This window comes from Limanda limanda, chromosome 2, assembly GCF_963576545.1.
Source record: "Limanda limanda chromosome 2, fLimLim1.1, whole genome shotgun sequence".
Classification (NCBI taxonomy): Eukaryota; Metazoa; Chordata; class Actinopteri; order Pleuronectiformes; family Pleuronectidae; genus Limanda; species Limanda limanda.
In genome coordinates, this window is record NC_083637.1 from 1,277,470 (window position 1) to 1,302,500 (window position 25,031).

Consider the following 25,031-nt stretch of genomic DNA (forward strand, 5'->3'; position numbering starts at 1 on the left):
GAAAAGCCACCACCGCTCTGCACCTGATGCAGAAAAGAAAACGTCCCATTTTTAAGTCCAGAGTTTTGATATTTTGTGTCAAAGACAAAACTCTGATTTTAAACTCAAAGTGATTTCAATGTGTTTAACTTTGTGTTGAACTAAATCAATTTGTGACGTGAATCCAGGAACTTTAAGATCATAAACAAACATATACACAGAATGTGGTTCTACACACATGGAGACATACTGAGGGACAAAGGTGGACAATAATAAAGACAAACTTAAACACACTGTATGTGACTCTTTATAGAGGGTTTATATATTCTGCTTGTGTTGTGTCATTTCAATAAACACATTCTTCATGTGAATAAACACAATCGGGGCAGGAAGGTTGCTGGTTTGAATCCGGTTCAGATGGGTCTTCCTGTGTGGAGTCTGCATGTTCTCCACGTGTTTTCTCCAGGTGCTCCGGCTTCATCTCACAAACACATGCAGATTAGGGGTTGTGTAGATTGGAGACTACACACAAGCTGCTGCTGCTTCAGCCTCTGGATCCTCAGGACACAGCTCAGCCTCCGTCCACACACACTGTCCTCTTCACACTCAGCTCCACTAAAACAACACACAAGACCTCCCCTCCCACCTGTTGAGAGAAGAAGACATCAGTGTCCCAGAGACTCACTTCATCAGCTGTGAGTCAGTGATGCAGCACATCCAGTAGAAAGAGCAGCAGGGACTTCAGTCCTGTTCAGAGGTGGAGCAGCTTCCTCTCTGCTTCATGTTCACGTGTTGGAATGAACACGCTAAGAGCTCAGTGTGTGTCCTCTGCATGTCAAAGTGCAGAGTGGACACCTGAGAGGTGGATTTACTGCTGTTACAGGTGAAGACATGTTTCACTGTGTGTTGATGAACATCTGCTTCTGACAAACTGGGACCAGATGAGACAGATGGACCTCAGCAGAGGTTCTGCTCTGTAGAAAGAGCTCCTGGTTACCATGGTGATGAGGAGAGGCTTCAGTCCCACTGATCTCAGAGCTGTGACAAAGATCCACCTGATCAGTTCTTCACTGATGAAGTGAGAGAACAAACTGTCTCAGATCAGATGAAGACGACACCGTCTCTGTCCCTTGTGTGAGGCTGTCAGCTGTGGTCCATATTGTGTAAGTTACAGCGCCCCCTGGTGGCATCTGGTGAAAATATATTACGTGATCACGACATAATAACGTGTGTGAACGAGATCAATAACTCGAGGCCACGAGATCTGAATCTGTTGTTTACTAACAAGACGAGTGGAAGACAAGAAGACACACACTGTCTCACTGTCTCTGAGGACACACACTGTCTCACTAACTCTGAGGACACACACTGTCTCACTGACTCTGAGGACACACACTGTCTCACTGTCTCTGAGGACACACACTGTCTCACTAACTCTGAGGACACACACTGTCTCACTGACTCTGAGGACACACACTGTCTCACTGTCTCTGAGGACACACACTGTCTCACTAACTCTGAGGACACACACTGTCTCACTGACTCTGAGGACACACACTGTCTCACTGACTCTGAAGACGCACACTGTCTATGAGGACACACACTGACTCTGAGGACACACTGTCTCACTGTCTCTGAGGACACACACTGTCTCACTGTCTCTGAGGACACACACTGACTCTGAGGACACACTGTCTCACTGTCTCTGAGGACACACACTGTCTCACTAACTCTGAGGACACACACTGTCTCCTTATCTCTGAGGACACACACTGTCTCACTGTCCCTGAGGACACACACTGTCTCACTGTCCCTGAGGACACACACTGTCTCACTGTCTCTGAGGACACACACTGTATCACTGTCTCTGAGGACACACACTGTCTCTGAGGACACACACTGTCTCACTGTCTCTGAGGACACACACTGTCTCTGAGGACACACACTGTCTCTGAGGACACACACTGTTTCACTGTCTCTGAGGACACACACTGTCTCACTGTCTCTGAGGACACACACAAGGACCTGTCTCCAGGAAGCTGACTGAGGTCATCTGGTGTTTTGGGGACAGGATGAGTCTGGAGACATTGAGATGTTCTGGGTGAGTTAGAGATCAACTGAACCAACCAGACGTTGATTTAAACTTCCCTTATCCGTCCCTTTAAGGAGAGTGTGCACCACACAACAGTGGAGAGTCACTGTGGTCAGAGGGCGGAGCTTTGATACGGGTTGATCTCCAACTTAACATGGAGCAGGTTAGCCGTTCATCAGAAGTTACCATGGTGATTTACCTCGTTAAGAAGTGGACGAGCTTCGTAGGACTGAAAAAACTAAACCTGAAGTTAACCTGATAACCACAAATCCTGCTTGGTAGCACAGACCCTGGATCTGTGATACTGACTGTGTTTAGTAAAATACTGATGAAAGCAGCGTGGACTGACTCCACCCATCTACTGACCTCAGAGTCTCCAGTCGACAGGTTGGACTCTGCTGTAGATCAAGCAGCTCCTTCACTGCTGAGTCCTGCAGGTCGTTGTCTCTCAGATCCAGTTCTCTCAGACGAGAGGGGTTTGACCTCAGAGCTGAAGCCAGAGAAGAACAGCTGATCTCTGTCAGTCTGCAGTTCTTCAACCTGGATAAAGAAATATGAATATTAGAATGTGTCCTCCTGTTGTTGTGGATCGTCATCATGTCAACACAGACTCTCAACATGCTGCTGACCTCAGTCCAGTCTGTGACCTGAAGATAAATATCAGATCAGACATGTTGGACCATTGTTTCATTCATCAGCTTCTTCTCGGTGTGTTGGTCACTGAGCAGGTTTGTGTAATTAAACACTGTTTAAAGTAGAGACGGCTCCTGATGTCACTTCCTGTTTGTTTCTATCAACTGTCCAACGTGTTTTAATAAGAATGTGTCTTATTCTGAAAACCTGAGGAGGACGAGTGCTCGGCCTCAGTCCACATGTTATTTACTGACACTTTCTCAGTGATCAGGAGCAGGTGAGTGCAGGTGAATGGAGTTGATGAGGTGGACGTGACTGACAGGCTGGGTGAGGGACAGATGACTGAGGGACAGTGAGCAGAGCAGAACTGAGACAAGTTAAATAAATAATGACCCAATAAGAAAGAAAGTCTGAAAAGTGAAGAAGGATTTAAGGACCTCAGAGTCTCCAGTCGACAGTTTGGACTCTCCAGTCCAGAACACAGCAGCTTCACTACTGAGTCCTGCAGGTTGTAGTTGTGACTCAGATCCAGTTCTCTCAGATGTGAGGGGTCTGACTTCAGAGCTGAGGCCACGACTTCACAGTGAGTCTCTGAGAGTTGACAACCCCAGAGTCTGTAATTAAAGAAAATATCAAAACTGTGAGAATTAAATCAGAAAACACAACAATCATATAAAACGTGATCATGTGACCCTCACCCTGGTAAATCCTTCTTTGTTAAAAACTCCTCAAGAGAATCCTTTCAGATTTGGTTCAAGGTTCATTCAGACTAACAGAGGAACTCATTAGATTCAGGTGGTCAGGGGTCAAAGGTCAAGGTCACACAACATGTTCATTACACTTTATTACACACACCCAAGGCACCCCACACACCCCCCACACACCCCCTACACACACCCACACCCCCCCCACACACACAAACCCCCACACCCCCCCACACACACACGCACACACACACATCCCCCCCCACCCCACACACACACAAACACACACACACACACACACACACTCCCCCACACACACCCACACACACACACACACACACACACACACACACACTCCCCCACACACACCCACACACTCCCCCCCACACACACACACACAAACACACACACACACACACACACACACACACACACACACACACACACACACACACACACACACACTCCCCCACACACACCCACACACTCCCCCCCACACACACACACACAAACACACACACACACACACACACACACACACACACACACACACACACACACACACACACACACACACACACACACACACTCACAGAGCCTTCCTGCAGTTCCTCACAGCTGGGATCAGTCTCCATCGACCCTGGACTGATGTGTTGAACTTCTTCAGGTCCAACTCATCCAGAACCTCCTCTGACATCTGCAGCATGTAGGCCAGAGCTGAGCAGTGGATCTCAGAGAGTTTCTCCTCTGATCTGTTCTCTGACGTCAGGAACTGTTTCATCTGCTGATGAACTGAGTGGTCGTTCATCTCAGTCAGACAGTGGAAGATGTTGATGCTTCTGTCAGGAGAAATGTTATAACTCTCCATCTCCTTCAGGTTGTTGATGACTCTCTGGATGATCTCTGGATTGTTCTCTGTCCGACCCAGCATGCCTCCTAAGACTCTCTGGTTGGACTCCAGACTGAGGCCGTGAAGGAAGCGAACAAACAGGTCCAGATGACCATTTGTACTGGTGAGGGATTTCTCCATGGTTCTCTCCAGGAGGTCATCCAGGGAGAAGGTACTGTCTGTGTTCCCATATGTTCCCAAGAAGTTCTTGAGTTCTTCTGTGTTCCTCTCGGTGTAACAGTGGAACATGTAGACTGCAGCCAGGAACTCCTGAACGCTCAGATGAACAAAGCAGTAGACTGATTTCTGGAAGATCACACACTCTCTTCTGAAGATCTCAGTACAAACTCCTGAGTACACCGAGGCCTCTGTGACATTAAGACCACACCGCTCCAGGTCTTCTTGGTAGAACATGATGTTTCCTTCCTCCAGATGTTTAAGTGCCAGCCTCCCCAGCTTCAGGAGAACGTCCCCGTCAGCCTCCGTCAGCTGCTGTGGACTCGTCTCATGTCCCTCACCGTACTTGTTGTTCTTCCTCTTTGTCTGAACCAGCAGGAAGTGTGAGTACAGGTCAGTCAGGGTCTTGGGCAGCTCTCCTCTCTGGTCTGTGGTCAACATGTGCTCCAGAACTGTAGCACTGATCCAGCAGAAGACTGGGATTTGACACATGATGTGGAGGCTCCTGGACGTCTTGATGTGTGAGATGATTCTGCTGCACAGCTCTTCATCACTGAATCTCCTCCTGAAGTACTCCTCCTTCTGGGCCTCAGTGAAGCCTCGTACTTCTGTGACCCTGTCAACACATGCAGGAGGGATCTGATTGGCCGCCGCAGGTCTGGAGGTTATCCAGACGAGAGCCGAGGGAAGCAGATTCCCCCGGATGAGGTTTGTCAGCAGCACGTTGACTGATGACCTCTGTGTGACCTCAGACACAAGCTCCCTGTGGTTGAAGTCCAGAGAAGGTCTGCTTTCATCCAGGCCGTCAAAGATGAACAAAGGTTTACAGACAGCGAGCGTCTCTGCCGTGAGCTTCTGTAACGCTGGATGGAAAACACGGAGCAGCGTGAGGAGACTGTGCTGCTGGTCCTTCACCAGGTTCAGCTCCCTGAACGAAAGCACAGTCAGCAGACCCACATCCTGGTTCTCTAAACCCTCTGCCCAGTCCAGAGTGAACTTCTGCACCGAGAAGGTTTTTCCAACGCCAGCGACGCCGTTGGTCAGGACGACTCTGATGCTGCTCTGCTGGTCAGTGGAGGCTTTAAAGATGTCGTGGCACCTGATGGGAGTGTCGTGGAGGATCTTCTTCTTGGAAGCCGTCTCAAGCTGCCTCACCTCATGTTGAGTATTAACCTCTTCACTCTGTCCCTCTGTGATGTAGAGCTCAGTGTAGATCCTGTTGAGGAGGGTTCTACTTCCTGTTTCATCACTTCCTTCAGTCACAAGTTCACATCTCCTCCTCACACTGAGTTTATGTTCATCTGAAACCTCCTGCAGACCACGATCTGCTGAAAGACAAGAAACAATGTCAGAGACAGAGAATCTGAGAATCTGCTGATTGTTTTCATCAGATACAGAAAAACTACAGAAAATAAAAGCTTTTTAACTTTGTGCTTTTCTAACGATGTTAAATGTTGATGCTGTATGAAGGAACAAAATAAAACCACATGTGCTGTTGTCAGAAGTGAAGACATCAGCAGACACATGTACAGTGCTGTTCTGACCGGCTGTCTGACCTCCAGCTCCTGTTCTGGATCTTTGTCCACACTGGGGACAGGAGCAGTCTCCTGAAGAACCAGACTGGTCCCAGTATGAGGTGATGCACTGTCTGCAGAACCAGTGTCCAAAGCTGGTGGAGACTGGATCCTTCAGGACATCCTGACACGAAGCACAGCAGGACGACTGCTCCTCCTCAGAAACATGACTCCTCTTCCTCTCCCTGTGAAGACATGTCCTGATAACTCACATGTCACAGTCACAGGTTGTCATCACTTCTGTCAAGGAGGTTTTGTTTTCACCCAGTATGTTTGTGTTGGTTGGTTCGTTAGTGGGATTATAAAAAAAGACAGATTAGTAAACTTGGTTTGAAGATTGTTGTCTATGAACCAGATCGGGGGGGGGGGGGTTCCTCCTTCACAGACATGTTCAGAGGACTGATGTTTACCAGTCTGTGGAATTTGGTGCAGATCCAAATCAAAACGAGTCTCTAGTGGATTTCAAAGTGGTTTCATAAGGAGCGTGTTGGTTCTTGGTGGAGGTCTGAGCTCTTTGAGTGATTCTGAGAGATTAGTCACCAACTTCAATGAAGCTGTGTCCTAATGCAGGGGCCACACTAGAGGAAACTAGATCTTCTTCAGAGCAGGTCACAGTATAAACAGTCTCTTACTCTGTGTGTGAGGGTCCAGGTTCATTACTGAAGAATGGAGGAACATGTTTGGACTGGTCACTCTTCAGAGACAGACAGCTGGACCCTGGAGACTCTGCTCTCAGTCTGTGGTCCTGACCTCTGCAAACACAAACATGTTTTTATTCGGAACACATCATTCCCTGGTTCATTCTGTGAGGATTCAGTTTGGAACTTCACATGTTTGTAGCAGGTCTCTTACTTTGTGTGTGAAGGTCCAACTTGCTCTGAAGTGTTCTCGTCCATGTTGCACCGGGCCGGCTGCGGCTCAGTTGTGGTTCAGGCCGCGCTGCTCTTCTAGATATTCAAGGTCTGGTCTATTTCCTTCTGGTTCTGTGCTCAGTTTACAGCAGAACAGAAGTAAAATTATCTTTCTCATCAGTTTCAATGTTTATCTGTTGAAAACGTCACAAACACAAATATTTGCAACACTTCCTGTAGCCGACCCATTTCAAAATAAAAGCACTCCAGCGTTTCTGTCGACTGAATCAACTAAATGTTTTTATTGTGAAATAGATGCCTCAGGAAGAAGTTTTTTTTGTGATATTTCTAAATGAATTCATGTTTCCTCTGTGCTCATCCCCTGTGTCTCTCTCTCTCTCTCTCTCCTCTATCTCTCTCTCTCTCTCTCCTCTCTCTCTCTCTCTCTCTCTCTCTCTCTCTCTCTCTCTCTCTCTCTCTCTCTCTCTCTCTCTACGTACTACAGTTCGGTAAGCGAATTGCGTCATTTCCTACAGGAATCACGACAAAAAGTTCAAGAACCACACCCGAAAATTCCCAGCAAGGACACACACACACACACACACACACACACACACACACACACACTCAGGTGACTGTAACGTATGATTGTGAAAACCGTTGTGTTATTAAACACTTGATGAACAGATGAAGATAAAAAGTGAAACTGTGAATTAACTCTGTTAATTAGTCCTTTGAATTCTCTTTGATCCAGACCTGCTGTTCACATCTGTCTCTGGGATCCAGTGAAAAACACTGACTGTAAATTAATATGAATGAATAATATAAATGTTGCTGAACACTCACCAGCCTCAGACTTCACGTCTCCTCCGTCTGCTGCTTGAAGTTAGAACGAGTCTGAACACTTTCACTTTCACTGGAGGCTCCTCCCCCTCTCTGTAGTTACTGGAAATCACGTGACTCTGGATGTGTGTGTGACTGGGTTTCAAAATTAAAACTGCTGTGTGTAACTTAACTCATGAAATATTTTTTACAGACATATATATACATTATTATTATTATTGTTATTAACTGTAACAACATCATGTGAACACGATGAAGACGTGTTTCCTTGCAAATCCTAAACTCCTAAATCCTAAATAAAATTCGAAATATATTAATAAATGTATAACCAAATAAAATTCGAAATATAATAACAAATGTGGAAGCTATTTTAGTTAGTGACTTTTAGTTTGTGTTTCTTTAAGTGTGTTGTGTGAAGGGTTTACCGGAAGTGTGTGGTGTGTGATGACTTGTTGTGAAGTTGACAGATAATAAACGGGTGCTGTCTCCCGAATGGATGCCCTTCTTCTGTCTTCCTTTGACTAATACAACACAAATAAAAGCTCGGCTACAAAATTCTCCTTCGGCGCATGGAAGTCATTGCCAGTGTGACTGTGGTAATTATGGCTGCCAATCTCGTCGCCCACAGGGGGAGCGAGGAGGACGCTCCCCGGACCGTGTCTGGCGTGAACGGGAAACCGAGGGTGGCTCCAGAGAGAGACAGTTTTACCGGGGCCCTGAACATTACAGAGCCCCCTCTCCAAACTGGAGGGGTCCAAGACCTGCCAGGGGACCCTTTTATGAGGAACCGCAGAGACAGCGCGGTGTGCGGTTTCTCTCCCCCAAAAGAGAGGACTCAGCCAAGCAGTCGGAAAAGAGATGTAGCTGATGTTGCGGCCCAGACACCAGCTACAACACATATGGGCCATTTGAAGGAGAAGAGCACCTCTTATGTGAAAGGTTGCATTGAAGGGACTGAAGTCAACATCCTAGTGGATTCTGGGGCAACAGAGTCTTTCATCAGTGCTGATTTCCATATGGCTGTCCCCGCCCTGCGCAGACGACCCCTGAACCCTGATCTCATTGCTGCACGTGCGGTGAATGGCCAGATGCTCGACACCTTGGGCACTATAACTGCCACTCTACGCTTGGGTAATGAGTCCTGGCAGCAAGTTTTCTATGTACTTAGGGGATCGACACAAGCAGTATTGCTGGGTTTGGACTTTCTTGTTCCGAATCACGCCCTGTTGGATTTCGCCCATGGCCGACTGCAGTTGTGGGACACAATGACTCCCCTTTTGAGTGACAAAGACTTTGTTCCTGAATGCTGCAATGTCACGGTCTCTGCTGCTCTGGAATTACCCCCCCCTCAGTGAAATGATTGTTCCTGTAAGTGTATCTCCAGCTGGGATCGTTGATCAGCTCCCAGACTTTGTCGGATATTTGTCTCCAAATCTCCAGCAAAATAGTGAGTTTGTAGTGGCTCACACTGTGACCCTGGTAAAAAATGGAGTCACAACAGCCCGTGTTTTGAACCCTACAGACAGAGTTATTGTGCTCAGAGAAGGCATGCATTTGGGGGAGTTTTTGTCGGTCGAGGAATCTGAGTTAGTACTATTCCCTCAAACCCCAGTGGCGACGGTCTCCACCATCTCATCCACGGAGGGCTGGAACTGCTGGAGGAATATAGGCAAATATTTAGTACACCAGAGGGGGTGATTGGCAAATGCAGGCTCATTGAACATCATATTAAAACCGGTGATCATCCACCCCAGCGACAGCGTGCATATCGCACCTCACCAGACAAGAGGGAAGAGATAGATAGGCAGGTGTCGGCTCTGTTAGCTGATGGGGTGATAGAAGAAAGTTGCAGCCCCTGGGCCTCACCTGTCGTTCTGGTGAAGAAAAAGAATGGAGAGTGGAGGTTTTGTATTGACTATCGCCGCTTAAACAGCGTAACAGTGAGAGACTGCCACCCCCTTCCCAGGGTGGATGACACACTAGATGCATTAGCAGGTTCCGTGTGGTTTAGCACTTTGGACTTTTCTAATGGCTACTGGCAGGTTGAGGTCGCTGAAGATGACAGGGAGAAGACCGCTTTCACAACGGGGAGGGGCCTCTACCAGTGGCAGTCGATGCCCATGGGTCTCACCAACTCGCCTGCAACATTTCAGCGCATGATGGAGCTCGTGCTTAGAGGACTCCCATGGCAGGTGTGTATGGTGTATCTCGATGATGTGCTCATATACAGCCCCACCTTTGAGGAACATCTCTCCAGCCTGAGGGAAATTTTCTCCAGGATTCAGGCGGCGGGTCTTAGGTTGAATTCTAAGAAATGTCATCTAGCTAAAGATCATGTGGTGTTCCTGGGGCATGTTGTGTCTTGCCGTGGCCTGCAGCCAGACCCACGAAACACAGACAAGGTCAGAACATGGCCTACTCCACAGAATCCAACGGAAGTGAGGGCATTTCTGGGCCTTTGCTCTTACTATAGACGTTTTGTCAGAGACATTGCCCAGCGTGCGGCTCCATTGCACCGCCTCACATGTAAAGACACACCTTTCCAATGGACAGCGGAGTGTGATGCAGCCTTTGTGTATCTTAAAGGGGTGCTCTCATCCGCTCCGGTGGTCACCATGCCTGATTTCAACTGCCCCTTTAAAGTGTATACGGATGCCTCCACGGACGCTGTGGGGGCCATATTGGCACAGGACAGGGATGGATTGGAGAGAGTGGTGGTGTATGCTAGTCAGTCACTCACTGCCACCGAAAGACGCTGGTCCACTTTTGACAAGGAGCTGTGGGCTGTAGTTTGGGGCGTACGGCAGTTCAGACACTACATTGGATCAGCTGCTTTCACTATCATAACAGATCATAAACCCCTGTTGGGCCTCCGAGGCATGTCAATTGATCATGACCCCACAGGGAAAAGAGCAAGATGGATACTGGAACTGGATCCTTTCAACTGGGCCATCCAGCACAAGGATGGAAAACGACACACTAATGCGGATGCTCTATCACGGCGACCTCCAGATCCTGAGCCTGACACGATGAGGAACACCGTAACAAAAACATCTGGCCAAGTAAATGTCGTGGACTCTGACAGGGAGTTGAGTGAGTCCAGAATAGGCAGTTCTCAGTCACAGTTGCAAAATCCCCAGAGGCCTAGTTCCTCCACAAGGGGGCAGCATTAGGACATGGACTGTGATTCAGATGACTTTGAGTTTGTTCATTCACTTTCTCAGGATGAGACTGAGATTAAGCTGCGGCAAAAGGATGATCCTGACATTAGTGTAGTTTTGGACTGGATTGAGGTGAAGGGGTCGCGACCTCCACGGTGGCAGATGAAAGGGAGCTCTCGGTGGCTTCGTAAATTATGGACTGAATATCCTCGTCTTTCTGTGGTGAATGGCGTGCTCTGTCGGTCAGTGTATTCCTCTCTCACAGGGGACGCTCAGTATCAGGTGGTTGTGCCCTCCTCGTTTATCCCTGATGTACTGCAGCACCTGCATGGAGGCCCTGCATCAGCACATTTTTCTGCAGAGCGGGTGTGGGAAAGAGCGAGGCAATCGTGTTACTGGCCCTGTATGTTTAAGGATGTTAGGCAGTGGTGTGAGCAGTGCGTCCCCTGTCAGACCGGCAGGGCCCCTGTCCCTAAACATCGGGCACCGATGGGGGGGTCCCAAGCTACTCATCCATTCCAGAGAGTGGCGATGGACATTTTGGAACTACCAGTGACGTCTAAGGGTAACAGATATGTGTTGGTTGTTGAGGACTATTTTACCAAGTTTGTGAATCTGTATGATCTTCCTAATCAAACCGCTCATTCGGTCGCAAAGTTTGTGTTTGAGGGTTATGTGTTGGTTCATGGTGTTCCTGAGATAATTCACAGTGATCAGGGTTGGCAATTCGAGGGGGAAATTGTTCAGAGACTGTGTCAGCTTATGAAGATTAAGAAAACGCGCACCACGCCATATAATCCAAAATCGGATGGTATGGTGGAACGTTTTAATCGGACACTCATTGACCAGTTAGCTAGATCATTGCTGGCCTGTGGAGGTGAGTGGGACGACTACCTACAACATGTTGCATTTGCTTACAACACCTCAGTGCATGCAAGTACGGGTTACACACCTTACTACCTGACTCATGGGCGGGAAGCCCGTGTCCCGGTGGATGTGTTAGTCTCCCCTCAGGCGGTGCATTTGGACGTGACTTTGTCTCACGCTGACTTCGTAGGCTCTCTGGTGGGGAGGCTGGAAACTGCTTTTGGAAGAGCCAGGCAGTTTAGTATCAGTGCTCAAGAGAGACAGAAACTGTATTATGATGTGTCTGTTCGTCATCAGCCATATGCAGTAGGAGATTTGGTGTGGCTGCACGATCCTACGGAGGACCGTATGAAGCTGGCTCCCCACTGGAAGGGCCCCTACAAGGTTCTGGCTGTGATGGACTCTGCTGGAGAAAGTGGGCTGACCTATCGCATTGACTGCCCTTTCACTCCTGGACAGGAGCGGGTGGTTCATTATGACAGACTCAAGGCTTACACTCTACCACTGCCGGTGGGTTCTGCGTCTAGTTCCCCAGCTTCTCCTCGTCATGCTCCTTCGCTACAGGACGAGGGGTCACTGGAAGGAGGCTGTGGTGCTGAAGGGTCGCTGGCGGGTAGTGACACTGGCCTGAGAGAGCCTTGCCAGATGGTGTCCCGTTCTGGGAGAGCCGTGAGATGGCCGGTTCATTTCAAGGACTATGTTGTTTAGGAATAACTGATCTGTTTGACAGTTGTGTGGGTTAACTGAATTTTTTTTTTTTGGGCCGGGTGTACGTGGTACATGGTATCAGGTGTATATGTATAGGTATGTATATGTTTTGTTTTTCTTATATATATATATGTATATGTGTAATTTTTTTGCTGGGGCTGTTGTTATTGTTTTTGTGTTTTGATATTGTCTCTGTTTGGAAACGGGGACGTTTCTTTTGTTAGGGGGGAGGTATGTAAGCTATTTTAGTTAGTGACTTTTAGTTTGAAGAGGAGTTTACCGGAAGTGTGTTGTGTGAAGGGTTTACCGGAAGTGTGTGGTGTGTGATGACTTGTTGTGAAGTTGACAGATAATAAACGGGTGCTGTCTCCCGAATGGATGCCCTTCTTCTGTCTTCCTTTGACTAATACAACACAAATAAACGCTCGGCTACAAATGTATAAATAACCAGATAAAATTCGAAATATAATAATAAACGTGATGAGGGTAAAAACCATCATGGTGTATTTTAACAAATGTAATGAAGTATAGAGTAAAGTATTTCCCTCTGAAATGTACTTCAGTAGAAGTATTAATACAATCAAACCGCTGAAGTAAAGTCAAAAACACTTTATTCATATACATCTACGATCTGGTATTTCCCGGGAAAAAAATTCTACTCCGCCAAAACAGTTGTCTGTTCAAATTCCCGCCACATATTCAGGCGGTCTGACGACACATGACGTAGCATCCGGGTGGGCTGAGCCAATGAGCATCGGTGACGCTCCTGCACGGACCAATCAGAGCGCGGCCTGGGGAGCAGCTGCCGGATGAGGAGGGGATTTGGCGCCAGATCGTCTTCAGAGCTTCAGTGTTTCAGGCGCGTTCGATCCGGAAGGTTTTTACTTTACTCCTCAGGACAGAGACACTTCCCCTGGAGCCTGAAGAGGACTCGAGTTGGTCTCCTTGTCTCCTCGCTGTAAGTGTCGGTGTTTGTCTCCTTTCGGTGTTTGTCTCCTTTCGGTGTTTGTCTCCTTGTCTTCACTCGGTGTTTGTCTCCTTGTCTCCTCTCGGTGTTTGTCTCCTTGTCTCCTCTCGGTGTTTGTCTCCTTGTCTCCTCTCGGTGTTTGTCTCCTTGTCTCCTCTCGGTGTTTGTCTCCTTGTCTTCACTCGGTGTTTGTCTCCTTGTCTCCTCTCGGTGTTTGTCTCCTTGTCTCCTCTCAGTGTTTGTCTCCTCGCAGTAAGTGTTTATCTCCTTGTCTCCTCGGTGTTTGTGTCCTTGTCTCCTCGCAGTAAATGTGGGTGTTTGTCTCCTCTCGGTGTTTGTGTCCTTGTCTCCTCGCACTAAGTGTTTGTGTCCTTGTCTCCTCTCGGTGTTTGTCTCCTTGTCTCCTCTCGGTGTTTGTCTCCTTGGTGTTTGTCTCCTTGTCTCCTCTCGGTGTTTGTGTGTTTATCGTGTGTTCCATGTCCGTCCCGTGTCTCACATGTTAAAGTTCGCGCTGTTTTTGATGACGCTGTTGTGTCGTGGCGCCATTACACCCCCCCCTCCCCTCCCCTCTCTGCAGTGACGCGTTTCCTGTGTTCACCGGGTCAATCTGCTCGACAAAGATAAAGATGCACACGTGTAACTTTTACACACATTTTTAAAAACACAACGACTTCGCACAGTTTAAGTTTCCTGGTGTATTTCTCTCGTTGGCCTCACTCCAGTCCGGTAGGGGGCGGTGATGAACATTTCAGAACAGCCATTTTCTCCATTGACTTTCAATTTTCTTAGATTTTTTTTGAAGCACTCGTTCATTAATAGATTTTTCACTTAATCTAATTTATCTTCCGGTCTCTCTTCATGCACGTATCCCACAATGCACTGCAAATGATTCGGTTTTAGTCCCAGAAATTGTTCAGAACTTGATATTTGCAAGTAGAGACCGTTCATTTTATTTAATGTAGAAATGATTTGAGAAAAGTCTTGATTTATATTCAGTTAGGAGCTGGGCTGTGTTTTCAAGTCTTTTATATATTTTCATGTGGCTGCAGGAGCCAAATAAAACGAATTAATATTTACCTAAATTGCCCTCGAGATTGATAAAGTCTTTATTCAATCGGAGAAACTGTAAATGAAAGTCCCTCAGTGAACCACCGGGAGCAGGTTGGTGTGTTTCCAGGTGGTTTCTCCTGTTTCCAGTCACCGTTTGGGATCAGGAACTGATTTTCTCTGTCTCTCGTTTCAGGTCAGACACAAAATGCCGAGCACGCGCTCTCAGGGCCGAGCTCAGCCCACGCTGCAGTTCCCCCGACGCAAATCCACCCGAGTGTCCTCCGTCTCCAAGACGCCTCACACGTCCCCGGGCTCCTCTCCAACCGAACCTGGATCCCAGCCCCTCGCCGCCCCCCTGCCCCGGCTCGGACCCCTGACCCCGGGTCGTCCCAGTGACCGGCCCACCGCCCTCTCTCCCAGTCTCCAGCCACGGCTTCCACTCAGCCCCCGGAAACGCACAGGTACGACTCGTCGATCACGCAGTGTCACAACTTTAATTCCCTCACATTTCTCTGGAAGTTTAAATTCTCTCTTTTGGTTCTGAAGGCGACGACAACGGCTGTAACCTGGACAACGCTCTGCTGGGATCCCCCCCGAAGCAGAGCAAACCCACTCTGGCCTCACCCCGAAAACTGGGCTTTAACGAGAACTCTCCAGTCACCGCTCGCCGTCAGCTGATCCCGTCCTCGCCGAGAGCGCCACTCTCTCCCGCTGTCGCCCTGTCGCCAAGACGACAGGAAACGCCCGCTGGGAGTCCCGCTCGCCAACACGCGCCAAACAAGAAGCCGCCGGTGGTTCGACTGTTCGCAGAAAGTAAGTTAAAAGTTAAAATATGAGTTTGGAGTCACAGAAAATATTCACCTGTGACGACCTGGAACCAGAGTTCTGCTGTTTTAATCAAGTTTTGACTGAAATGTCGTATCACACAGGTTGAAGATTACATTTTCTGTCCTGAACTTATTGAAATTTGCTCTTTTTTAAAACAAATATCAGTTTTTCATCATTTGAACAAGTCCGTGCTTTTAAGGCTGTGATGTTTTTTACTATTTTATTATTATAATCGGTTTATTTGGGGATTTTCAGAGAACTTAAAATTATCTTAGATATTCGGACCCTTTTTTCGATCCATTCACATCAGAAACGTCCTTTTCCGCCTCGAGAGGAGTCTGTCGGACACAAACCTTATTAATCTGTCACGATGCTTTTTGATTAAAATGAAGATGGGGTTTCGTTTAGACTTGGTTCAGTTCTCCAACGTCATGCTCCTTCCTGTTGTCTCCTCCAGAGTCGAGGTTTCAGAGCGTGAAGCAGGCGCTCCACACGGCCGTGCCCGAGCGCCTCCTGTCCAGGGAGCCTGAGCGGGCGACCATCCGCTCCTTCCTGGAGGAGACGCTGCTGCAGAGTCGCCCCGGCAGCCTCTACATCTCCGGAGCTCCGGGCACCGGCAAGACGGCCTGCCTCAACTGTGTCCTGCAGGAGATGAAGGTACTTCAGCAGCTGTGTGGGGCTTTACCGCCCCCTACTGGAGGGTGAGGGCCAGTGCAGGGGTTTCAGTCTGATGATCATTGAATCAGAATCAGAATTCTTTTATTTGCCAGGTATGTTTGCACATATAGGAAATTGACTTGGTGTCGTTGGTGCACTGAACATAAAAACAACAATATAAGAAAAAACAACAATATATAAGAAATAGAATAAATTAAAATAAAATAGAATAAAGTATATACATATATACAGTAACAGAGTAAAAGAGTTATGGGCACGTGCTGTGCGAAGGTGCAGAGATTGGTGATAGTGCCAGTAATATATAAGTTATAAATTATGTGCAGGGGGGGGGGGGCTGGTGGGGTAGAGTCAGTGTGATGCAGAGTCAGTGTGGTGCAGGGGGCTTGTTTGTGAGCCCCACTGCCACGGGGAAAAAACTGTTCAGATGGCGAGACGTTTTGGTCCTGATAGCCATAAATAATAAATAACCAAAATACTTTTAAATGGCACCTTTTCAAGAGAAGAACTCACAGAATTACAAAGAAAACAGAAATTAATGACTCACTTTCAGAGCTGCAGAGTCAGTTTTCTGGAGCGCATGTGAGAGATTGTCCTGAGAAGTTGTGTTGATGAGGTTTTCCATCACACAAAGGACACACAACTAGAAAAAGAGGGAATGGAAACATCTCGGGGTGAAGAGGAGTCGAGCAGATTCCAGTTGGATGATGACGGTGATTTTCTTTCTTTCTTTCCAGGCCGAGTTGTCGTCGGTTCAGACCGTGGTGGTGAACTGTATGAGCCTGAGGAGTTCCCACGCCATCTTCCCCCTGCTGGCCGACAAACTGAAAGCTCCCGGCGGGCAGAGCGGCCTCCAGCGGCTCCTGACGGCCCCGGGGCCCACTGTGTGAGTTACCAGTGCTTTAACAGGAATCATGTTGTACCCTGACCTGGTCTTCAAAGCTTCCTCCTGTTCTGTGTGGTTGTTCGTCTCACGCTGAGAAATGGGAAGATACAATTGAAGCTGATTGTAATTTTCCTGTTTGCAGCTTTTTTTAATGATAGTAATTTTGATTCTCTGATTGATCTGTGAGTTGAGGCTTTGAGGCGCTCGTGGTTCTCATCACTTGACCACGTGGGTGTCTTCACTGGGTTCCATCACAGGCTCTGACTCCATCTTTCTTTTGTCTTCAGGCTTCTTGTCCTCGATGAGATGGACCAGCTGGACAGTAAAGCTCAGGACGTCCTCTACACCATCTTCGAATGGCCGTACCTGACCGGGTCGCGGCTCTGCCTCGTCGGTAAGACGCCCGACCTCCAGCTGTTGACTCAGCTGAAGTCTGAAAAGTCACTAAACAGAAGGTTGTCATGGTTTAGGTGAGCGATACTTCTCCTGATCTCACCGTGCTGTGGTGTTGATTTGACAGGAATCGCCAACGCTCTGGATCTGACGGACCGGATCCTGCCCCGGCTGCAGGCCCGGCCTCGCTGTCGCCCACAGCTCCTGCACTTCCCTCCCTACAGCCGCCAGGAGCTCGCCGCCATCGTACAGGACCGACTCACACAGGTAAGCACAGCCACACGGACCAGACGTCCCATCAGGACAGAGGAAGACAAACAGGATGAACTAAGCTGTGATTAACACCTGTCCTCAGGCGTCTGCCGATGGGATCCTCGACGCCTCCGCGGTTCAGTTCTGTGCCAGAAAGGTCTCGGCGGTGTCGGGAGACGCCAGGAAAGCTCTGGACATCTGCAGGTGAATATCTCAGCCGTCAACCTTTAAACTGCTGAATGCAGCTCACACATAAACACGCAATATACAGATGAATCTGTTGGTGGGAACGTAAGTCTCTCAGTGGTTTGTCTGGAACCCATTGACCCTCTGAACTCTCTGAACTCTGCACAACCTCAGCTACAGGGTCGTGTCAGTCGAACTCTGATTAATGTTAAAGGAACCGTTTGTGCTCAACTCTTCTCTGGTTGTGTAGGAGAGCAGTGGAGATCGTGGAGTCTGACGAGAGGAAGAAAGCAGCGACTTCAGAGGCCGAGACTAAAGGTGAGAAAAGCTTTCAAATCGGATTCATCAGCCAGACGCACGTGTGAGAGTCGGGATCAGATGAACCAGCTCCGTCCTCTTGGCTGATTTCTGTTGTGGTGAACACGAGCACTGACTGAACCTTTCCCCTCGGGTCGGTGCAGAGTCCCGGGTCAGCCTCCCCCAGGTCGCACGGGTCCTGTCGGAGGTGTACGGCGACCGCATGGCGTCCCAGGGCGGCGGCTCGGAGGGAGAGAGTTTCCCGCTGCAGCAGAAGCTGCTGGTCTGCTGCCTCCTGCTGCTCACCCGCAACGGAAAGAGCAAAGAGATCGTCCTGGGGAAGGTGAGCGTCTCCACCGGTTCCACTCACGTGGAGCGAGTCGTGGGATCTTTCCCACTGGCCATAAATAAAGCTAAAAGATCCTGGATACCAGAGATATTGTTCATCCAGATCATTTAACCCATTGAGATCTAAAGTGTTAACATGAAGGTGAACTTCAATACTGTGAAAGAACATCCACTTAAAACTAAAGCTGTGAGGATTATCAACGTTTATCAAAAAACTTTAATTCTCAGCTTATAAGCAGATAAATCAATCAATCAATCAAGTTTTATTTGTATAGCCCATATTCACAAATCACAATTCGACTCATAGAGCTTTAACATGGTGAGACATCCTCTGTCCTTAACCCTCAACAAGAGTCAGGACAAACTACTAAAAACACTTTTAACAGGTAAACACACGTAGAAACCTCAGAGAGACACATGTGAGGATCCGTCTCCCAGGACGGACACAAGTGACACAGAAGTCAAGTGAAGGAAAACATCATCAAGATTAAAGTTTTAGCAGCATCGATGAGGGTAAACATGTTGAAGGATAACTTCAATACTATATGTCAAGTAGTCCTGTTGCATCATAGTCTCTGGTCAGCAGCAAGATCAGGATCCAGCATAAACATGAACAAATATTTGATTGATCATTTGCTCATATCTCTGAGTCTGAATCTGTTCTTGTCCATGAAACTCTCCTGATTTATTATCCAGACCCTCGGTTGTCAACCAGTCTGAAAAAACATATCTGCTGATTTAAGAGCACGAACAAACTACACTTCCCATGGTTCATTCCATCTCCTGCCAGTAGTTCAGATTTCACATTGACTAGTTGATGCGCCCGGCTGCATCAGGTGTAATTGCCCAGCAGGTGGCGCCGTGTGTGACCTGGTTTTGTGTTGTTTCAGCTGCACGAGGTGTACAGCCGCCTGTGCGCCCGGAGGCAGGTGTCGGGGGTCGGGCAGGGCGAGTGTCTGTCGCTCTGCAGCCTGCTGGAGAGTCGAGGCATCTTCGCCCTGAAGAAAGCCAAAGAGGCTCGTCTCACCAAGGTACACGCCGCCGCCCGGGCGCCACAGTTGGACCATCGGAGTCACGTGGTGGATTGATTATGGAGAATAATGAGTTTGTTTGTCCCTCTGCAGGTGAATCTGAAGATCGAGGAGAAGGACGTTGAAAACGCTCTGAAGGATCGGACGCTGCTCGGCAGCATCCTGGCGGCTGGTCTCCCCTCGTGATGACTCATCGGTTCAAGTTCATCTCTGATTATCAAGTTGAAACCAGACTTTTTTTTACTGTTTTTACTTTTTTAATATTCTCATTTTTGCTGAGAATTTGTACATTTCTTTCAAGTTTTTTTAAAAACTGGTGCTGACGCTCAGTTTGGGTTGAAAAGTCAGTTTCAAGTGGATTTCGACGTCGTTTGTTTCAGTTGAGTTTTGAAACGTTTTCCATTTTTAAGCTGTAAATAAACAGATGTACAGAAACTTCAACAAACTCTCCTCGTTGTTTCTGCCGCAGAGAAAAGATCTGAATCTTACATTTTTCATAACGACGGCCGACGCATCCGCTCGTCGAAGTGAAGCCACGTCATCGCTCGGGGCCGAACTAAATGAATCCCGACGTGGGGCTGCAGGGGGCGCTGTTACTCACGGAAATCCTAAAACTAAATACATCCTGAATCCCTGTTTGACGTTTAGAGTAAAATAAAACAAATATAAAGATAAATATCTGCAATTGATGTTTAAAAGATCAAAAAATTATATTTGTAATATTTGCATCGGGTTTACAGGAAAAAAATGTTTAAACAAATGAATAATAATAAATCTGACATTGATTTGATTTAGTTTCCTCTTGGATATTAACACAGTAGGTTGTACGGAGTGTAAACATCCCAGAAGCAAACCGTGAGCGTCATGCATGTTGTGAGCTGCTCTGATTGGATTAAAGAGTTAACGGCCTCACAGCTTCCAGGGTCTCCGTGGTAACGACCGTCAACCCCCCCCCCTTCTCTTGTGGTTGGTGATCTTAGATCTGATCCAAGGGCTGCGTCGTCATCAAACTTCTGCTCTTACAACAGTTTCTAATTCTAAGATAAAACTGAACTCGTGGTTTTCAGCATAAATTTTAAACAAATGAATATGAAACTGAACTTGTTGAAATTCTGATTTACTTCCACAGTAAATATTAAGACAAGAAAATGTTCAAATATGATTTTATTTAAGTGATTTCTCCACAGCAACATCTTAAAGTGAAGGAAAATATATTATTGTGCATGTTTCTCAAATACAAATACAGTGACAAAATGTAAACATTGTAAAATATTAAATATTCAGTTGCGTGATACATATTTAATTTAACCTGGGAAAAAATTCAAAGGTTTAGTCGAGAGAGAAACGTCAAGCGAACACTGTCCAACACCAACACTTCATACGCAACAGCTTCTTGTTTTTTAGCTTTTACATTTCAATAACACTTCAAACAGTTTCCTGTGATTGTCTGATTGTTTTCACTTTAGAACACACAACACGTATCTGCAAACACATTAGAACAGAACTAAATCTGCAGCAACAGGTTGTTTCCACCACAGAAACGTTTTCTTCAAATAGAAACTTAAACAGGGATTTAAAAATAAATAAATAAAACCTTAAAAGTGTTCAGATTAAACTCAAGAGCGACTGCATCACAGCGTCTTACACTCGAGCATCAGACTTCAACTCAACCAAACATCCAATAATACTCCTGTTCAATAAACCGGGGGGGCATAAAACTTTCTCAGCACGTCGGACCCCAGCTTGGTTGCTCGGCAACAGCATGAAGGCGGGACACGCTGTCCCTGAAGTGAGACGCAGCTACAGACGGTAAATAAAGATGGACGACATGACCGCTCCTCGAAAGTGAAGCCAAATCATCTTAGTCGCCCCCTGGTGGTTGGCTGGTTTATAGCTCGTAAACCCAGCCTCCTCCATGTCAGCAGATGGGACCAAACTTTAAATAATAAATAAATGTCTGTTGACGATGGTTTCAGTTAACTCAGGTCGTTCTCACCAACATTGGGTTTAGTGTTTCTGATCCGTTTGGTTCTGATAAGTTAATTAGTTAAAGTATCCGGCTCCTGATTGGTTGAGTGGGACAAGGTGGAGACTCATCGTCCTTCTTTATTCAACGTCTGTGGTCTCAACATTTTTTAGCGTGAAGAAGTTCGGCAGCACGAGATCAAAATTAAACATTCAGCGTCTTTATGTCCATTCAGTTTGAAAAGTTAGCTCATAAAAACGTAGGTGTTAAAAACAGGAAGTTGTCATCATTAGCCCTCGGTTTGAGTCACCACGTGTTTACGATCCTCAGCTACACCGACAAACTGAAAACTCGTTTCTTCACTACGACACTAAACAAACACACGTTTTACTTTTCTTCGCAGTCGGTTTGGATTTAAGTTTAAAAACTCAACGTCGAAAATACAAGGAGGTGATACGGTGATAAAATCTATTTACGTTTGTACTTTCAAGCTTTTTTCCTCCATCGTCGGGTTTTAACAACGTAAAGATGTAAACATCGCAGAATTCACACTACATTCTATATTCTATTAAGAACTACAACCAATAAAACATTCATTCAATATTTGTTTCAAATGAGTTTTTAAATATTTAATCTTCAGTCTTCAAGCTTTTCGAGCTAATATAAGTATCTGTAGTTTCTTTAAGTAACTGTAGCTAACGTAAAATATTTGCTGTATTTGACGTCTCAAATCGAAGAATACGATTTATTTTCCTTGAAACACAAAGTAAACAGATTATCTTCGGACAAGAGATTTTTTTAAAATAGAAATCAAACTAAAATAAATTAATTTTAAATGTGCCACTTGAACAACGTCTCTATTTTTATGTTTTTTTATCTCATCTGTAAAAAATTAATCACATGTGGCTCTTTTCAGAAAAGTTATTACAGATCCACATGTTTCTACACAAACATTGGAGGTTTTTTTAATAGATAAATTGCTGAGGTGAAGAATCACGTTGATCCCGACCAATCAGAACGTTCTGTCAGAGGACGACAGGAGAAGAAACCCTGAAAATACATTTCTGAATTTGTCTTAAACAAGATAATTCAGCTTTTAAATTCAACATTCAATTTTGCATAATAATTAAAAATGTGTTTAGCGCTGCCGTGAACCGAGAAGCAGCACGTTAGCATCGCAGGTTCATTAACAGTCCACTGATTTTAACGACGTGCATTTCATCGATCAACTGATCACGAGTATAAAGCGAACACGTCTTAAATATAAGTTTTACTCTGAAAATACCTCAAATACTAAGTTCGCTGGAGACACTTTGTTTCTCTTTGTCTGTTCAACCATCCAGCGGAAAGTTTATTCTCCTTTATGTAAACGTCACATTCTAAAATATTCAAGATATCAAAAATATTCCAGTTGTTTTTAAAAACAGAGCTGCCAGAGAAATGAAAAACACTGACTGTGAGTGAAGGGAAGTTCAGTGTTTCAGAAAGTAAAATACATTCAAACAGTGACTATATTTATATTTAGATATTAAAGCTAATTAATCGTCCGATGTTTGGACTGAAACTCGGACCCAGAGAATCGTCCGTCACGTGTTTGCTCTGTGAAGTCGCTGCTGTCGAGTTTAAAGGTTTCACTCAAACTTCCAATATGATCCAACGCTTCCTGTTTGGATATTTCATATTTATAGAATCTCTTCTGTGGTAAATCATAATAATTATGATAAAACTTAAACTGGAGCCCGACAGTTTACGAGAGGCCGATACTGAGAGAAGATCTGATAAAGATTTGTCAGCAGATAAATATGAAAGAACGTCCTGTTCGTTATTAAGAGTTAAAAATAAATAAGCAAAAACTTTCTATCTAATGATTCTGAATTATGATTCATATTTACTCCCGGGTGGAAACGGGCTCACATGAGAGAAACAGGTTTTCTTGTTTCCTCGACAGCAGTGATTCATCTTCACGGGAAACGGAACCAGGAACCTCAGCGCCGCTCCTGAGGTCGTGACCTCATCACGCCGGAGGAGACGAGTTCCAGAGCGAAGACGTGGGATCAGCTCCCGGGTTTCAAACCCACAACCTGCTCTGAGGGCGCCGCTGCTAAGGCTTCTGGGTAAAGGAGGTTCCTCTGAAACGCTGAATTCTACATTACGAGCTTTTCCCGCGTCTTGACTTTATGTTTCTGTTGTTATGAAAAGCAGCGTTTAGAGTAACGCCACACACACACGGGTCTGTTTGTCCGCTGGTGGCGCTCTGCTAGGGGGCGGAGCCTGTCTCTACCTCCGCCGGGCAGAGAAGCAGCTCATGTACTCCGTCATCCAGCGGTCGTCCACCACGGCCAGCTGCGAGCGCCTCACCTTGTCCAGGTCGGCCGAGCGCGCACGCCGCCGCTCCACGTTGTTGCTCCGCTTGTCCGACTCCCGGCGGGTCTGACTCTGAGAGGAGAAACCAGAGAGGGGAGGAGTTTCATTATTCATGTTCCGGGGTCAGGTGACACGTGTCCGGTTTCCTGTGAGCGAGGCCGAGCGGCGCGGAGAGAGAGTCAAAGTCTCTCTCTCTCTTTAAATATACATCCTGGAGCTGGTCGTCTTTACCAAACAGGAAATGAAATAATAATGAATAAAGGATCAAGCTGAAGTTTAAAGAGTAAAATATCAAACCTCAGTTTAGTTTCTTAGTCATAAGTAGGGGGGGGGGATTGGCAAAAATGTGACGATTCAATAGTATTGCGATATTTGGGCCACGATTCAAGATAGTATTGCGATTCTGCGATATATTGCGATTCATGTCCCCATATTATTACAATAATGAGGAAAATAAGACTGCTCAACTCACTTCAAATGTCACATTTCATTCTGTGAACAACATTGTCTTCTACACATTAACTGAAGTGCAAAAACTTTGTCCTTGAACGTTCAGGACACAGGACCTTTGTAATTCTCTTCTGAATAGGAGACCTCTCACATGAACGCTGAGCTCCCAGCACATAACTTACAATTATTTAAATACAATACAGTAACATAAAGCAGACATGATAGAGTAACATAAACCTGAGAATAATCATATAAATAAGAGTAACCTAGAGCTTCAATCAAATTGAGAAAAATAAACAAATGTGTACTACTAGAGTCCAGTCCAGTTGGCTGCAAGGTCATGACCCAAAATGTTAAATTCATTTGGGAATATTGTCATTTTTGTTCAGAAAAAGGAGTTGGTCAACATGCTCAGATGTTAAAGTTCCTCTGGAACGTTACTATATCTCCTGCAGTGGAGAACATCCTTTCCACAGACACACTAGGTATCTGTTAAACTCTGAAACTCTCCTCGTCATGCTTTGTCAACCAGGGGCTGTTACATATATAATTGTAAATAAATATTTAAAAAAAATTAAAAAGAACCCTTTTTTTTTTTTAAATATTGCAATACTTTGTGCTAAAGTATCGATATAATCGCGGGCGCAAAATATCGCGATACTGAACAGAATCGATTTTTTCCCCCACCACTAGTCATAAGTGGAAGAGACATCTTAATAAATATAGATTAGGGCTGGGCAAGTTAACTCGTTTAATCGAGTTAACTCAAGTGATGAGTTAACTCGATTCAGTATTTTATCTCCCATTAACTCAGGTTTGGTTATTTATTGTTTTATTGTGAAAGTCGGGCTTTTATTTTG

General features: G+C 46.2%; 2 protein-coding genes across 2 annotated transcripts in view; one reads left to right on the plus strand and one right to left on the minus strand.

The window, feature by feature from the left end:
- The first annotated feature begins 13,342 nt into the window (after positions 1-13,342).
- cdc6 (cell division cycle 6 homolog (S. cerevisiae)) lies at positions 13,343-19,808 on the plus strand. Its single transcript, XM_061093498.1, has 12 exons — positions 13,343-13,436; positions 14,689-14,956; positions 15,042-15,308; positions 15,781-15,980; positions 16,736-16,884; positions 17,172-17,278; positions 17,405-17,544; positions 17,633-17,733; positions 17,966-18,033; positions 18,177-18,355; positions 19,251-19,391; positions 19,485-19,808. Exons 2-12 carry the CDS (start codon positions 14,701-14,703, stop codon positions 19,575-19,577), a joined length of 1,701 nt encoding a protein of 566 aa, XP_060949481.1. The 5' UTR covers positions 13,343-13,436; positions 14,689-14,700; the 3' UTR covers positions 19,578-19,808.
- A 3,826-nt stretch (positions 19,809-23,634) lies between these two features.
- The window catches only part of ccsapa (centriole, cilia and spindle-associated protein a), a 2,740-nt gene continuing 1,343 nt past the window's right edge, over positions 23,635-25,031 (minus strand). Inside the window, exon 3 of the mRNA XM_061089092.1 lies at positions 23,635-23,793. Within this exon, the coding sequence (XP_060945075.1) occupies positions 23,635-23,793 (159 nt within the window). The remainder of the gene's footprint in view (positions 23,794-25,031) is intronic.